The sequence below is a fragment of the Thrips palmi genome, unplaced genomic scaffold (assembly GCF_012932325.1).
Source record: "Thrips palmi isolate BJ-2018 unplaced genomic scaffold, TpBJ-2018v1 HiC_scaffold_5, whole genome shotgun sequence".
Lineage (NCBI taxonomy): Eukaryota > Metazoa > Arthropoda > Insecta > Thysanoptera > Thripidae > Thrips > Thrips palmi.
In genome coordinates, this window is record NW_023144632.1 from 5,940,050 (window position 1) to 5,954,192 (window position 14,143).

General features: G+C 64.5%; 1 protein-coding gene across 1 annotated transcript in view; it reads left to right on the forward strand.

The window, feature by feature from the left end:
* Window positions 1-856: 856 nt before the first annotated feature.
* Window positions 857-14,143, forward strand: part of LOC117650429 (sodium/hydrogen exchanger 3-like) — a gene marked incomplete at its 5' end in the record, with an annotated part of 29,812 nt that continues 16,525 nt past the window's right edge. The window contains 2 exons of the mRNA XM_034393855.1: window positions 857-1,202; window positions 10,900-11,163. Of these exons, the coding sequence (XP_034249746.1) occupies window positions 857-1,202; window positions 10,900-11,163 (610 nt within the window). The remainder of the gene's footprint in view (window positions 1,203-10,899; window positions 11,164-14,143) is intronic.

Genomic DNA, 14,143 nt, shown 5'->3' on the forward strand with positions numbered 1-14,143 from the left:
CTACTCGCAAGGCGCTCGGAGCTGCCGAAACGCCTTGCAGCCGGAGGATAGGCAACGCCATGCACGGGTGTGTTGGGGTTGCCTACTCGCAAGGCGCTCGGAGCTGCCGAAACGCCTTGCAGCCGGAGGATAGGCAACGCCATGCACGGGTGTGTTGGGGTTGCCTACTCGCAAGGCGCTCGGAGCTGCCGAAACGCCTTGCAGCCGGAGCGAGCCGGAGGATAGGCAAAGCCAAGCACGGGTGCGTTGGGGTTGCCACCGGCACAGGAAATGTAATTTGCTTCCCGAACTAATGAATTGACAGGCAACTGACCTAGCAACTACACATTCCCGGCATTCCTGTCTTTTTTACGACATATCAGATTACATCTCCCCCGCCTTCTTTCTGTGTCCGCGAGAAGGGCAAGGAGAGCGCGAGGAAGACGTGAGGAAGTTTGCTCGCCGCAGCGCGGCTTGTGTTATTCATGGCCCACTTCAGGAGGTTTTGTGTCGCCGGCCGGACGCCGCGCGACGCCGGCCGCTGCGGCGCATGGACGTGGAGAGGCATGTGCCAGTCTTCATCCAAGATGGCCTTGTTTGGCCTTGTTGGCCTTGTTGCAGGCGTCGCTGTGATCGCTGTGCTCGCGGATGTAGCGCGGCAAGGGCGGAGGCCACGGAGGGCCTGAGAGACCTTGAGCTCTTAATGGAGCTGGACGAGCCGGAGCCCCCCGAGCCGGAGGAAGGCCGGCAAGGGCGAGGCCGCCATGGACGTCTTGGCCGGGGCCAAGGGCGCCTTGGGCTGAGTCAACACCCACCACCGCGGCGGCGGGGCCGCTCGCCATGGCTGCGATGCGGCGGCGCGGCCCGCTGCCTGCCGCTGCTGCTGCTGCTGGCGCTGCTGCCGTGCGGGCTGGCGCGCCCCGAGGCGCTGCAGCTCCAGCCCGAGGTGATGCACCCCCAGGTGGTGGTCAACACCCAGCACGGCGGCAACCGCGGCGCCGCCGCCGCCGGCCCGGACCTGGACAGCGGCCCGAACCCGGGCGGCGCGCCGGTGCCTGCCAAGCCCGGCGACCCAGCGGCGGCCACGACGGAGGCCCCGGCCACCGGCACCACCACCAGACCACCCATCCGACGCTACACCATCGCCTCCGTCGAGTTTGAACGCGTCGAGACCCCCTTCCTCATCGGGCTGTGGATCTTCTGCGCCAGCCTCGCCAAGATAGGTGAGTAGCACTCCAGTGCAGGCCCCAGGCCGATCGCGCGCTTCGCCCAGTGGTTCGGATTAAAACGCAGGAGTGACGAAAGCTCTCAACCATGCGCCGTGCAAGTGGAGAAGGGGCTGGTTGGGGTTTGGTTTCGGGACACCGGCCATCGCATCTAAATTTGGACGTTCGTGTGCATCGGGAAACTGGGAGGACGAACGCGTTCCCTCCCTCCCTCCCTCCCTCCCTCCCTCCCTCTCCTCCCCTCTCCTCTCCTCCCGCCCGATACAGCCTGATGCGGCTCCCTGCCATCTTCGAGTCCCCTTGCTATCACGGAGCGGGCCGATGCGCTTCCGCCGGCGACGGCCCGTAATCAAATTATTGGGGGAAGAGAATAAGGGAAGGCAAACTCTCGGCCTCGCCTCGCCGTGTCGGGCCGGGCTCGGCTGCCACGCAGCGCCACGCAGCCACCGTCGCGTCCGAGACAAGAGGCAGCCAATCAGGCACGGTGACGCGCCGCCCGGCGTCTTGTCACCTATTTCGCTCCTCCGGCTGAAAAGGGCAGTAGGTGGGGCGGGCCTTATGATCGACCTCCCTCCGGCAGGCTTGTGGCAGACGGAGAGGAGAGGGGAGGGGGCTTGCAGGGGCGGGCGGGGCTTCAGCCCTGCTGGAGTAAAACTGATGGCTTTTTGTTTTATTCGTTCAGCCGGCACAGCGGGCCGGGCCTGGCCGGGCTGGTCATGGCCTGCTGTTGGCTTCTGCCATTCGCTCCCCCTCCTCCTCAGTCCCCGCTTCTCTGCCTCCGGCCGCTTCTGGCCGGGAATCCGAAACAAAGCCACTTGTGTCCGTGCGGCATAACACAGGGGTCCTCCAGAGGGGCGGCTCTCCGCCCCAGACCACCTCGCCCGCCTCACCCGCCCCGCCCGCCCCGCCCGCCCCGCCCGCCCCGCCCGCCCCGCCTGCCCCGCCCGCCTTGCCCGCCTTGCCCGCCTTGCCCGGATGGCCGACTCGGCGTGTCACGTGCCTGCGTGCGCCGACGTCAAGGCCAGCCTCGGCCCCCGGTCTGCCCTGGGCCTGCCCTGATTCCGGGCTTCAGCCCTGCCCTGTCTCCTCATCATGGGGCCAATGGTTGGCCCTGCCGGGGGGCTGGTCGGGGGTCCCCTCCCAGTGTGGGGTGGAAGGAACGCCAGCACAGACAGGAATTTAAATATTTTAGTTCGGTTGGGCAGCGTTGCCGCGGCGCTGGCCCGCTGACACGCTGGCACGTGGGCGTGGTTCGACACTGTCGGGGCACGGCCGGCACGGCCGGCACGGCGCCTCACTGGCCTGACCCGACCGTCGCGTGGCACCCTGCCGCGCTGCCGCCTTGGGGTGTCGCTTCGGGTGTCGCTTCTTGTTTGCTCCACGTGGCTCCGCGCTGCAGATTTGATAAGGCCGCGTGGGCGCCACGGCGCGCCATCCCGCTGCGGGGCTCCAGCTGGGGCGCACTACCGTCTTGCCGCCCATAGAGACGGCACTGCAGGCCCGAAACTGCTTACTCCGCTCAGCGCGGCTCAGCGCCTCGTCGCTCTGACTCTCTCGCACCCTCACCCGACCTACAGGCAGAGGACGCCCCACGAATACGAGAGGAACAGGGTCAAGACCGAGCCGGGACGCTGTGGGACCCGAAGGGACCGTGTTGGGTTGGGACCCGCCTGGGACCGTTTTTTCAGTTATTTTTACGGATCATTTCGGTTATTTTGGGGAACGGACCCTCTGTAATGCTTTTACTGTTCGTTCCGTAAGAGATCACGGACGTTTTCCTGAGAGTGTGCAGAGACTCGAGAGACTGCAGTGCGATCGAGGCCCATCCAGCTGGCGGATTCCGAGTGGAAGGTCTCTCTCTCTCGCACTTATGGGGTTTGCCGCAAGAGTGCGAGAGAGACAGTAGCCAGTTCGATGCACTGTGCTGAATCCACCTGCAGACTCATCCAGGCCCATCCAGGCCCGTCCAGGTCGTCCAGGCCCATCCAGGCCCATCCAGGCCCGTCCAGGCCCGTCCAGGCCCGTCCAGGTCGTCCAGGCCCATCCAGGCCCATCCAGGCCCATCCAGGCCCGTCCAGGCCCATCCAGGCCCATCCAGGCCCGTCCAGGCCCGTCCAGGTCGTCCAGGCCCATCCAGGCCCATCCAGGCCCGTCCAGGCCCATCCAGGCTCATCCAGGCCCGTCCAGGCCCATCCAGGCCCATCCAGGCCCGGTCATCGGCCATCGATCGATCTGCCGCCAACGATTTCCCGTTGCGGTTGCCCTTGCCGGCCATGACTGAGGCATGACGTGGGGCGATCGGCGTCTGGGATGCCAAGGGTGCGCGAGGCCCGGCCTCGGCCCGGCCCACCCCAGACAAGCCCTGGGCTTGGGCGCTGGTGCGTGCCGGCAGTCGGCACAGGGGAGCAGGCACGCCAGGCCAGGGGGTCAGGCCTCGCCAGGCCTCGCCAGGCCAGCCCCCTCGGGCGGCATGCAGCGCAGTCAAAGACTTTCGCAGTTACGTCGATAAGTACCAAGCCGGCGGGGCGGAGCGACGGGCCGGCGGAGCGCGGAGCACCACGAGGATCGCCCAAGGCTTGGCCCTGGCGGGAGTTTGGCTGCCGGGTGCATCCCAGACCCACACCCCACCCCGTCTAGCGCGCTTTCCGGTGTCCCACTTTCACCACAGAGACTATGCTACATGCCACCCCCGCTGCGCCCCCTGTCCCAACCGGGCCCCCCGAGGGACCCACGCCCCACGTGTCTCCACACGCCAGGGCGCCCCGGCGGTGGCGGGCCGCGTGGCGTTGTTGCCCCCCCCCCTCCCTTTCCGCCGGTCTAAATCGGAGCCAAGAAAGTGCGCGCGGCGCGGTGGAAATAGCCGGCGGCCTCTCTCAATGGCACCGCCAGCACGTGCATGCACACACACACCACGCCACGCGCCACGCACGCAGACACAACACGGCGCGTACGGCGCACGCGAACACGCAACTCGCGACTGTGAATGGCGGCCGGCCGCCTGGCGGCAGGAGATAATGTCGCACAGCGTTTCGTCGCTCTGTCTCGCTCTCTCGCTCCGCCGCGGGACGCCTCGTTATGGGAAGTTGCCAAAATTGTGGGTCCTTTTGGCTCCTAAAAAAATGAAAATAATATCTCGTTCTAGATTTTTTTAAATATTTTTCCTGTATTCTAGGGGTCATTCTAAACGCATTTCCGAAGGAGACCAGGATTTTCTCGCACTTCGATTTTTCCCCTATACTTTACATGGGGGAATGGCACGGAAGTTACCGAAAATGTACATGGCACGGAAGTTACATCATCAAACAAACCGCGAAAACGAACCAACCCGTTCACCAAATCGAACAGGTGTCTTGCCTAAGGTTTAAAAGACGTGAAAGCGCAAAATGGCCAGGTGGACCGAAGTCGATAGGTCGAGTAGCAAGCTCGCTATTGATGACACGGAATGTTACACACAAACCTGACACATGCCGGATTTTTACCTTCGATGGTCTAGCCAGCCGGAATGGAGCCCTCCAGCGAAAATCCACCTACCGCGCTGGAAAGAGGAAACCGTGCTGCTGATTCTGAACGTTGAGCCGAACTTTTCCCGCTACAGGTTCGGCGCTGAGGCGCGAAACTAAAGCTGACGATGTTTGAAAACCAGTACACGGTGGACATTTTTTCATCCAATAAAGCAGGAGGTGAGAGTCACAGGAAGAAATTGCTATCCAAGGGTGTCATAAAGGGTTGCCAACGGAACAAAAGGCTGTTCGCGGATTTGCTCTCCGACAAATAGTTCAGGAGATTTTCACCTTGCAACACGGACTTTTTGGACAATGGACAGCACGGAAGTTACATTTTGCCCAGTTTTAGCCTGTTTTGACAGGGAAATGCGTGAACTGCATGCTCGGTTAGTGTGTGGGATAGCAGGGGAGATGAAGCCCAGTCATAGGAATCAAACCGCAGGTCGATACGTCGAAAAATAAGGAAACTGTAGCCCAAAGACACAAAAGGACCCACAATTTTGGCAACTTCCCTTATCGCGAGAGACAGCGATGGCATGGATGTGCCCAAATCTGTCACTGGTGGCGCGTGGAGGGGTGTCAGAACACTCGCTCCGAGGCGTTAGAGCAGCACGTCATCAACAGGAACTCACCCAAGGGCTGCGCGACGGCAGGCAGAGCCGGGTGGAGCCGCCATGACGTGCCGGTGACACAATGGCCCCTATTTCGGTCCTGGACTCAGTCCTGGCTTGGGCGGGGCGGGGCGGGGCGGGTGGAGGGAGGCGGGGTGGCCTGGCGGTTCGAGTCCGAGTGCCCTCCTCCGCGTCAAGCCGCCGCGTCAAGCCGACAGCGGCGGACGAAGTGTGCACAGCTCATGCATAGAGGATGCCGCGGTGCGGCGGGGGCGGGGTCGACGACCGGGCCGAACCGGGGGGCGGTCAGCACGTGCGAAGTCTCCGAGCTCGTCTGGGAAGCGCAAGGTCTCGGGTTCGATTCTCGCAAGGGACGGACGCCTCCGTCTCGTCTTCCCCGGCAACACGCAACGACGGCGTCGTGGGAATGGACCGGCCTGCGTCCATCAGCCGAAGGGAAGCGAAGGCGAAGCAAGGCGAAGGCGCGAAGGTCGATACCACTGCAAACCGCCTCTCTGCGTGCGCCTTGCCCCGCCTTGCCCGCCGCCCGGCGCCCCGCCTTCCCGGCCTCCTCTTCTTCCACCGCCATCAACACCGCCTCCAGCCCGTGGTCGCGGCGGCGGGACGGGGCGGGACGCGGCGGCGTGTCCCGCACCCGCAGAATTGATTGCGCGCCAATTAGCAAATCCCTATTGGACTGTTTGCGCTTTGCCGCTCTGCCCAGCCGGCTGCTGCCGATGCAGTGCACCCGGGGCCGCTTGGCGTCGCTTGGCGCCGCTTGGCGCCGCTTGGCGCCGCTTTGCGTATTCATGGGGCGTGCCCTGCCGCGCCCTGCCCGCTGCACCCGCGAGTCCCTGGGCGCCGGCGAGGGCGGCGAGGACGGCGGCGTCTGGGTTTCAAGCGTTTCAACCCGCCGCCGGGCCGGGCTGGGGAAGAGCGCGGGCTGGGGGCGGGGGTGGGCGCGGGAGGGGTGTGGCGGCCCCGAAGGATATCGATTCGTAGTCGCATGGTCAACACAAGGCTCCATGGTGGCACGGTAATTTTCTCGCGAGATGGCCACCGCGGCGACGGCATGCCGACGGCCTCCTTGTGGTCGGCGCGCCCGCCCCGCCGCGCGGCCTCGCGACCCTGCTCGCGGCGGCGCGGCGACGGGGAAGGTGTTGCAAACTGGTGGCCGCCGGATTCGGGCGTGTGTACGTGTGTACCCGTGCGGAGTGACGCGGAGGCGGCCGGCTGGCCGAGACCGTCGGGACCACCGAGACCACGGCGGCTGGGCTATTTTCCGAACTGGCACCGTGCTGACTGGGTCTGGGCCTGCGGAGCGGAGGCCAAGGTGCGCCTTGCCATGCCGCGCCGTGTTGTGGGCCGGCTGGCTGCCGGGACTCTGCCGAGACTGCTCGTACCGAGGCTGGTACAGCCCTCGTCCCACTCTAAGGCGCTGCCAACTGAAAGCCTGAGTGCCCGAGGCGCCAGCCACGCCAAGCAGGCTGCGGGCCTCGCCTGGCCTCGCGGGTCGGGCTACGCGGCTACGCGGCGACGCGGCGACGCGGCGACGCGGCGACGCGGCACAAAGGCGCGTTAATGCTAACACGCCGCCGGGAGCGGCAGAGCGGTAAGCGCCGGAGGGGCGGCCTTGCCTGGCCTTGCCTGGCCTTGCGTGGCCTTGGCCGGTTTGATTGCGGCGTGACAATGACCATGGCCGTCGACGCCTCGGGGCGCAGCGGGGTGCCCGTGCCGCGTGCCGGCCGGCCGCGTGCTGCCCACCGGCAGCAGGTGGCGCAAGGCGCGCGCGAAGAACGCGGATCACGACGTAACGCAGCTCGGAGCGCGCTCGTCCGCAGTCTCCGTGCCTCTCCACTCCAGCCCCAGCCTCTCCAGTGGCGCCTTTTCTACAGACAACACTCCACCTGGCCGCCTCGCCTGCCGGGCCTGCCTCGCCTGCCTCGCCCCCTTTCCCCCGTCATTTGCAGACCTCCTTATCAAGCCCACTATCGCCTCACCCCCACTCCGCCCCACCCCCAGCACGCCACGAAACGAGGCGACCAAACTGAACAACCCCGTGCAAACAGCGGTGTGTATACTCGATGGCGAGGAGCCAAGGCAAGGCTGGTGGACGGGACCCAACCAGTCGGCCAACGCACGTCCCTGAAGCAACCTAACCTAACCTACCTGACCTCACCTCACCGCCGCTCAAAGAGTGGCGTCGAAGCGAGCGTCGAAGCGGTGAACAGAGCGCCCCATTTTCTTGCGTTTCGTTCCCTCTTAGCGAAAAACGACTTGCAAAGAACGACGGACTCACGTATGCAGTGTTTCAATCACAGCTCTGAGAGCTGAGAGCAAACGGAATAATGCTGCTTGGAAAGCCGATTTCATTAAAAGTTCTCGTCGCGCGATGCAGGATTTGGCAAAACGAGAGACGGAGAGTGGAACAGCACCACCATCAAACTGACCGCTCTGGTCTGCAGCGTTCCGCGTACGTGTCTTTTTTCTGCACTCTGCTTTGTTCCCGTTTGTGCCACGCCCGAATTCGGCGAGCAGGAAAAGGCAGCGCGGAAAACGAGGGAGATATTGAATGTCCATGAGGGACAGCGTACCATTTTCTGTTCACCTTTTGTTTGCATCGCATGAATTCGCGCGCGGTTGGTTCATGGATGTGCCAGCTAGGCAGGACTGCGCACAAAAGAGAGCGCCGACGCGCGTCCCACTCCTTTCACTGTCTGTCTGTCTGTCTGTCTGTCTGTCTGTCTGTCTGTCTGTCTGTCTGTCTGTCTGTCTGTCTGTCTGTGTCTCTCTGCCCTGAGGCAGCCCACCTGCGCTACTGTAGTGTCCACGCGCGTCGCCAGTCGCCATACACTGCCGCACGGCGACAGCAGCCGAAGCGCGTGAGGCACGCTGCATAGTCCTGTTGCCTCTCCTTCCGTACCGGCGTGAGGGAGGAAGAGAGTGACGGAGCTCTTTTTGGAATGAGCCTTCAGAAGACTGATTCTGAGCGTCGTTTCCGTCGCCCTGTCTCCCTCGCACTCATGGAGCGTCCCGTATAGGTGCGAGAGAGGCAGAGCGACGAGGGCAGTCAAGTCATGCCCCTCGTGATGCTCCAGATTCCCGGGCCGGTCGGCTGGCTGGGGGAGGCCTGGCCTGGGCAGGCCTGGGTCGCAAGGGCGGCTGCGGCGTCGGCTCCCCGCCCCTTCCACCTGCCGCCCTGCAGCCCTGCGGCCCTATGCAACCCTGCAGCCCTCCTGGGCCCCGCCAGAGTTCCTTTGGCCATACCTTCGGCCTCGGCCACTCCACCGGCAGGCTTATTTCGAGCGTCGTTTTCGTCGCTCCATCTCGTCGAGGGAAACAGCGACGAAAAAGACTCTCGAAATCGGTCTGCTGCGGAGCGAGCGGCAGCGGGGCTGGCGGCGGGGCCAGGCAGGGATTGGCCGGGATGCGGCGCTGATCCGCCGCCCCGCCGCCGAACTCGCGGCCCCGCACCATTAAAAATAACCAACCGCGGCATGGAGGAGGGGGAGGGGAGGGGGTCTCCGGCCACTCCGGCACGTTCCAAACAACAGACCCGACCGACCGGCCGGAGAGTGGCCGAGGCCTAGCATTGCCTGGCATTTGACGGGCGGGCCGTGAGCGAGCACTGCAGCGCACTGGCGGACAGCAGAGACAGGCAGACAGAGAGAGACGTGGTGCCATGAGCGGCTTTTCGTGTCCGACGTCCTGAATTAGTCATTTAGATTGCTGCAGGCCGGGCCAGGCCGGGCCAGGCAGCGCGTGGCAGGGCGGCCCGGCGAGGGGCGGCAGGAACAACTATCGAACAGATGAGATTAGGATGGGAAGAGGGGAGGGAGCCCGCTGGCGAACGTTTTCAGGGGATGGTGGGGGGTCGCACACGCGTCCCGCCCGACCGCCTGGCCGGCCTGCCCCCTGGTTGCGCCTGGTCCACACGCCCTTGCTCCGCCTGCTCGCTCCCAAATCCCGCCGAATATGGATCCATCCCGGCCTTGTTCCCGGCCGGCCCCATCTTAGCCGTGGTGGTCGGTCCGGCACGCGCCGCCGACGCCTCAGCGCCCCTCAGCAGTCGGCAAGCTTGGGCCCCGCCTCCACTCACCCCGCCAAGCTGACCCCCCCCCCCCCAAAGTGCAGCAGTGCAGAGGCCATTCCGGTGGCGGGAATCGAACGGCCGTTACTTCCAGAAGGCGGTATCAGCACGTGTGCGAAAGGAACGGTTGGGGAAGGTGGGGGGATGTTCGGAGCGGCCGTGCAGAGGTTGTTTTGTCCCTCGCTTAGAGCTCTTAAAAACCCGGACCGCGCGGGTACCCGGGTCGCCCGGGTAAGACCCGGGTTCGCGGGTTGACCCGAATACCCGGGTATGCGGGTAAACCCGTGGACCCGGGTCCCAGGTCTGCGGGTTTACCCGGAGCCTTGGGTCCACCATGCGTGGGCGTATGTACCCGGTCTACCGAGAAAACCACTCCTCTCAGTAGGGACGCCCCGTCACGTGCTGGTGTATCACCGACATGACCGGGCGGGCCCGAAAGCCAGACGATCACTTGTGGTCCAGGCATTAATCGCAATCGCAATCGCCCTGGCGGTAGGCAACACGCAGTGCGCTCCAGTGAGCCGTGTTGCCTACTGCCAGGGCGGTGGATCCAAGGCTCCGCGCAAACCCGCAGACCCGGCCCGGGTCACCGGGTCTACCCGCGGACCCGGTCCAACCCGGGCGGGCGGGTAACCGGGTAACCCAGGTGCCCGGGCAAAAGCCAGAGCCCTACCCTCGCCCATGCCTGGCTGTGCTGTGCACATTATGATTGAAGTGCCCGCGTTGTCGGTGGTGCACGGTGGTGTGTACAGTCTTGGCCGCGGGCACTGCCGCGTCCCGGGCGCACGGCACGACACGGCATGGCGCGGCGCGGCACGACACGACACGGCACGGCGCGGCACGACACGACACGGCACGGCACACCCCCCGTGGCGCCTCTCAGAGTGGGTCAGCTTGATTGGACGACGTCCCTGGCGATTCGCAATACAGCCCGAAGACACGAGGAGGGGTGGCGGTGCAATAATGTTCCACAGTGATTCGTACCAGACCCATTCAGTCGTCACCGAGTGATGAGCAAAAGGAATCAAAAAGTCGGCAACCAACAGCGCGCCACCTAGCGGCCGACTGTAATCAACTGTGAAAAGCGGAACCCTGATTGGTCCCCAGCAACGGACGACCGATGGTTGTTTCTGCTTGCATTTGTTCTTCACTCGGTGGCAAAATGAAAGCGTCGATCGACTGAGAGAGTGATTTTGAAAGCGAGGATGAAGCCAGGATGCTGGATAATTCCACCGCGTATTGCCCTCTCCAGAGCAAACAATTTTTTTAATAACTCTTTCCCGTCGGACGGGTGGTATGCGGGCAGGGAGGCATCCGATTCGTTCCGAGGCGTTCCCAACCCGCGCGGAGGCCGCCGCTCACCGCCCCACCCTCACACCGACGACCTCTGCCCCTCCCCGTCCGCCCCGGGCCGCCGTCGCGCCGTCCGTCGTGCCCCACATCGCCGCCTGCCACGCAAATAAAATGATCCTTTTCTTTCCGTTCCGCAGGCTTCCACATGGCGCCGTCGCTGAGCAAGATGTTCCCGGAGTCGTGCCTGCTGATCGCCGTGGGCGTGGCCATCGGCATCCTGCTCTTCCTCACCGACAAGCTGCACGTGTCGCCCCTCACGCCCGACACCTTCTTCCTCTACATGCTGCCGCCCATCATCCTGGACGCGGGCTACTTCATGCCCAACCGGCTCTTCTTCGACCACCTCGGCACCATCCTGTGGTACGCCGTCGTGGGCACCATCTTCAACACCCTCACCATCGGTACGTGTGTCTGCGTGTGTCCGTGCCTGTGTGTGAGCGCGTGTTTGTTTGCCCGTTTGATTGTTTGTTTTTGCGCGTTCCGTCTCCCGGAGCAAGAGGCGGGGGCCGGAGCGTCTCGCCGTGCTGGAATTGACGTTTTGTTCGGACCGGAACGCCGAAGATAAGAGCGATTCCCGCCGTTGACCGTCCTCGGCGTGGATCGGCGCCCCAGATTCACAACCCGCGGGTCCTTAATCAGCTTACTGCTCGGCGCCTGTTTTTTGGGAAAAAGATAATTCGCTGATTTCCTGAGTCGGTAATCATCTGGATCTCGCGCCCTGAAACCGAGTCCTGCTGGTTCGGTCCGACGCTCCCCTGAGACTTCGGTCTTTTCTTTCTTAGGAATGGGTTTCTTTGTGTCCGGCAAGGGGGACACTCCCTGCAGAGCACAACCCACCGGCCGCGTGTCAAATGCAGACGCGAGGTAATGGCCTGGCTCTACTGTACGCTCCCGGCCCTAACACATTCTTGGCCCCGGGCCGACTTCTCACGCCCTTGCCGCGTCGAGCGCGGGGCAGGGCCACATTCGTGTGGGGCGTCGAACCGCCATGGAGCGACGGGCAAAACTTTGCCGCCTCGTCCCTGCTGGAGTCTTCCGATATCGCACTGTGTGCGTCCGCGTCCTCGCGCCGCGCGTGGCGGTGGCGGCGACGCGCGTGACGTCATCGGGGAGGGTGTGCCACCGCCACCACCGCTGCAGCCGCTGCCGCTATTTCCGCCAAGGCGCCTTGCCGTTCTCTGGGAGCCTTCAGACCCCCCCCCCCTCTCTCTCTCTCTCTCCTCTCTCTCTCTCTCTCTCTCTCTCTCTCCAACTAAAACCAATGGGGTGCGGGTGGCGGGGGACAAACAATCATTCCGCGACACATGTACGGATCTGAACTTTCGAAGCGCGCGTCACAAACGGATTCCGATTTGAACAGCGAGGGCTGTCTGCCTCTCACACAGATGGGTGGCATCCCTCATGGGTGCGAGAAAGATAGAGCGATGAAGAACTTATTATCGGAAATTGGTCTGTGCTGTGCGGCAGAAGTTTTGGACCATTCGAGGGTCGCCGGCGTGCTCTCGTCGGACGGAGGTGCCGGACCGGCAGCGGCAGAGCAGCAGCCCTGGGCTATTTGCACGGCCGAGTGTGATGAGTTATCGGGGCGCTGGCGCAGCAGACCAGCAGGCCGATTGCGTCGCTCTCTCTCTCTCTCACTCGGCCATACGGCAAGCTCTGTGTGTGTATCAGAGAGAGAGAGAGAGAGAGAGAGAGAGAGAGAGAGAGAGAGAGAGAGAGAGAGAGAGAGAGACGCGCTCGGAATCCGTCTGCTGTGGGCTGGCGGGCGGGATGCTGCTGCTGCTTCGTTGGAAGCAAGCAAACTGGGGCGCGGCGCCGCGCGGCGGCGAGTCCTCCCCGCCGGTCCAGGCGACAACGGGACACGGTGGGGTGGGGGAGAAGGAGAGGAGATGAATTTCCCCGCAGCTTCCGTCGCGGCGTTACCCTTGCAGGCGCGGCGGCGGTGGCGCGCGTCGGGGCGCTGGGGTAGAGTGGCCGCAACCGCAGCACGGCCCCACCACGCCCCGCGCCGCCCCGCGCCCAACGATGCAACTTGATGTGCTGGCGTGGTGGACGCGGTGACTCTCGCCACGCTGACCGCGGTGGCGGCCGCGCCGTGCACCCCGCCGTCGAAACATGCGACCGCGGAAATCCCCGTGGTGGCCGGGGCGACCGGGGCGGTCGGCGTGGCCGGGGTGGTTGGCGTGCCTTTGTCGGCCGAGGTAGCTGAATGGGCGAAGTGATCGGCGAGGCCGAGCTGGACGCGCATTCAGAGAAGCCACTCAGCCACTGCCTGGGGAAGGGGGACCTCGAGGGGACTTAGTTAGCAGCAGAAAAGCGCTTTTGCCTTTGTGGGGCGTAATGCAGCGCCGCCGTCTCCTTTTCACGGTGAAATTCGATTTTCGGGGACCCGACCGCCTAGCCTGGCCTAGCGCACAGTGACGTTCCTTCAAACTGTAATCCGGTTAATGATGCAGCCCGAGAGGCGCCGAGAGGCCCGCGAGAGGCAGAAGACCCTCCCGAGCTCCTCGAGTCTCGAGCTGAGCGCGCACGGGAGGCTGCCGGGCGGAGTTCTCCGTGGGCGTTCGATTGGAATGCACGGCTGCCTGGGCTGTGCCTGGCTTCCTGGCTGGAGCGCGCCAAGGCGCAAGATGCCCGGGATTGGCGTCTGGCAGCGGCGGTTCCGGCAACATCAGACCCAAATTTCCGGGACTTTACCAAGCAATTTGTGGCCACTAAATTGATTGAAGTTCCGCGAACGCAAAGACATTTGCCGCTGGCGCGCTGGCCCATTTCCCTTGTTGACGACGGGTGCAGCCCCCGTCTGCCTCGCCCTCTGCTACGCGCCCCACTCGTCCCGCTTGTCGCGAGCCTCTCGAGCGCCCCAGGCCCAGCCCGGCCCCGCCCGGCCCCGCCCGGCCCCGCCCGGCCCCGCCCGGCCCCGCCCGGCCCCGCCCGGCCCCGCCCGGCCCCCACTGCGGCCCGATCGAAGGGGTGAGTGAGTACTCGCCCGCGTCGGGGTCCCAGTGCTGCAGGGCCTGGCAGGGCAGGCCCGCCGCCCGCCAGGCCCGCCAGGCCGCTCCGACTCTCCGATTGGACCTTACCGGCCTCCTTTTCCTCCGGTCGCCTCCGGTCGCCTCCGGGCACCGCCCCTCACACTGACGCCGTCCCTCCGGTCACCGCCGTTACCGCCGGCACCGAGGCCGGCACCGCCACCGCGTGGAAACCAGAGCGACGTACGCGACGGAACCAATTTTCGGGGCGTAGCCCCGTTTGACCTTTACGTTGGCTCCGTCATTTAGGGACGGGCTTTTGTTGGCTCCCGCATTATCGACGAGAAACCCGGTCACACATACACACACCTACACACACCCACACTCACACACACTCACACACACTCGC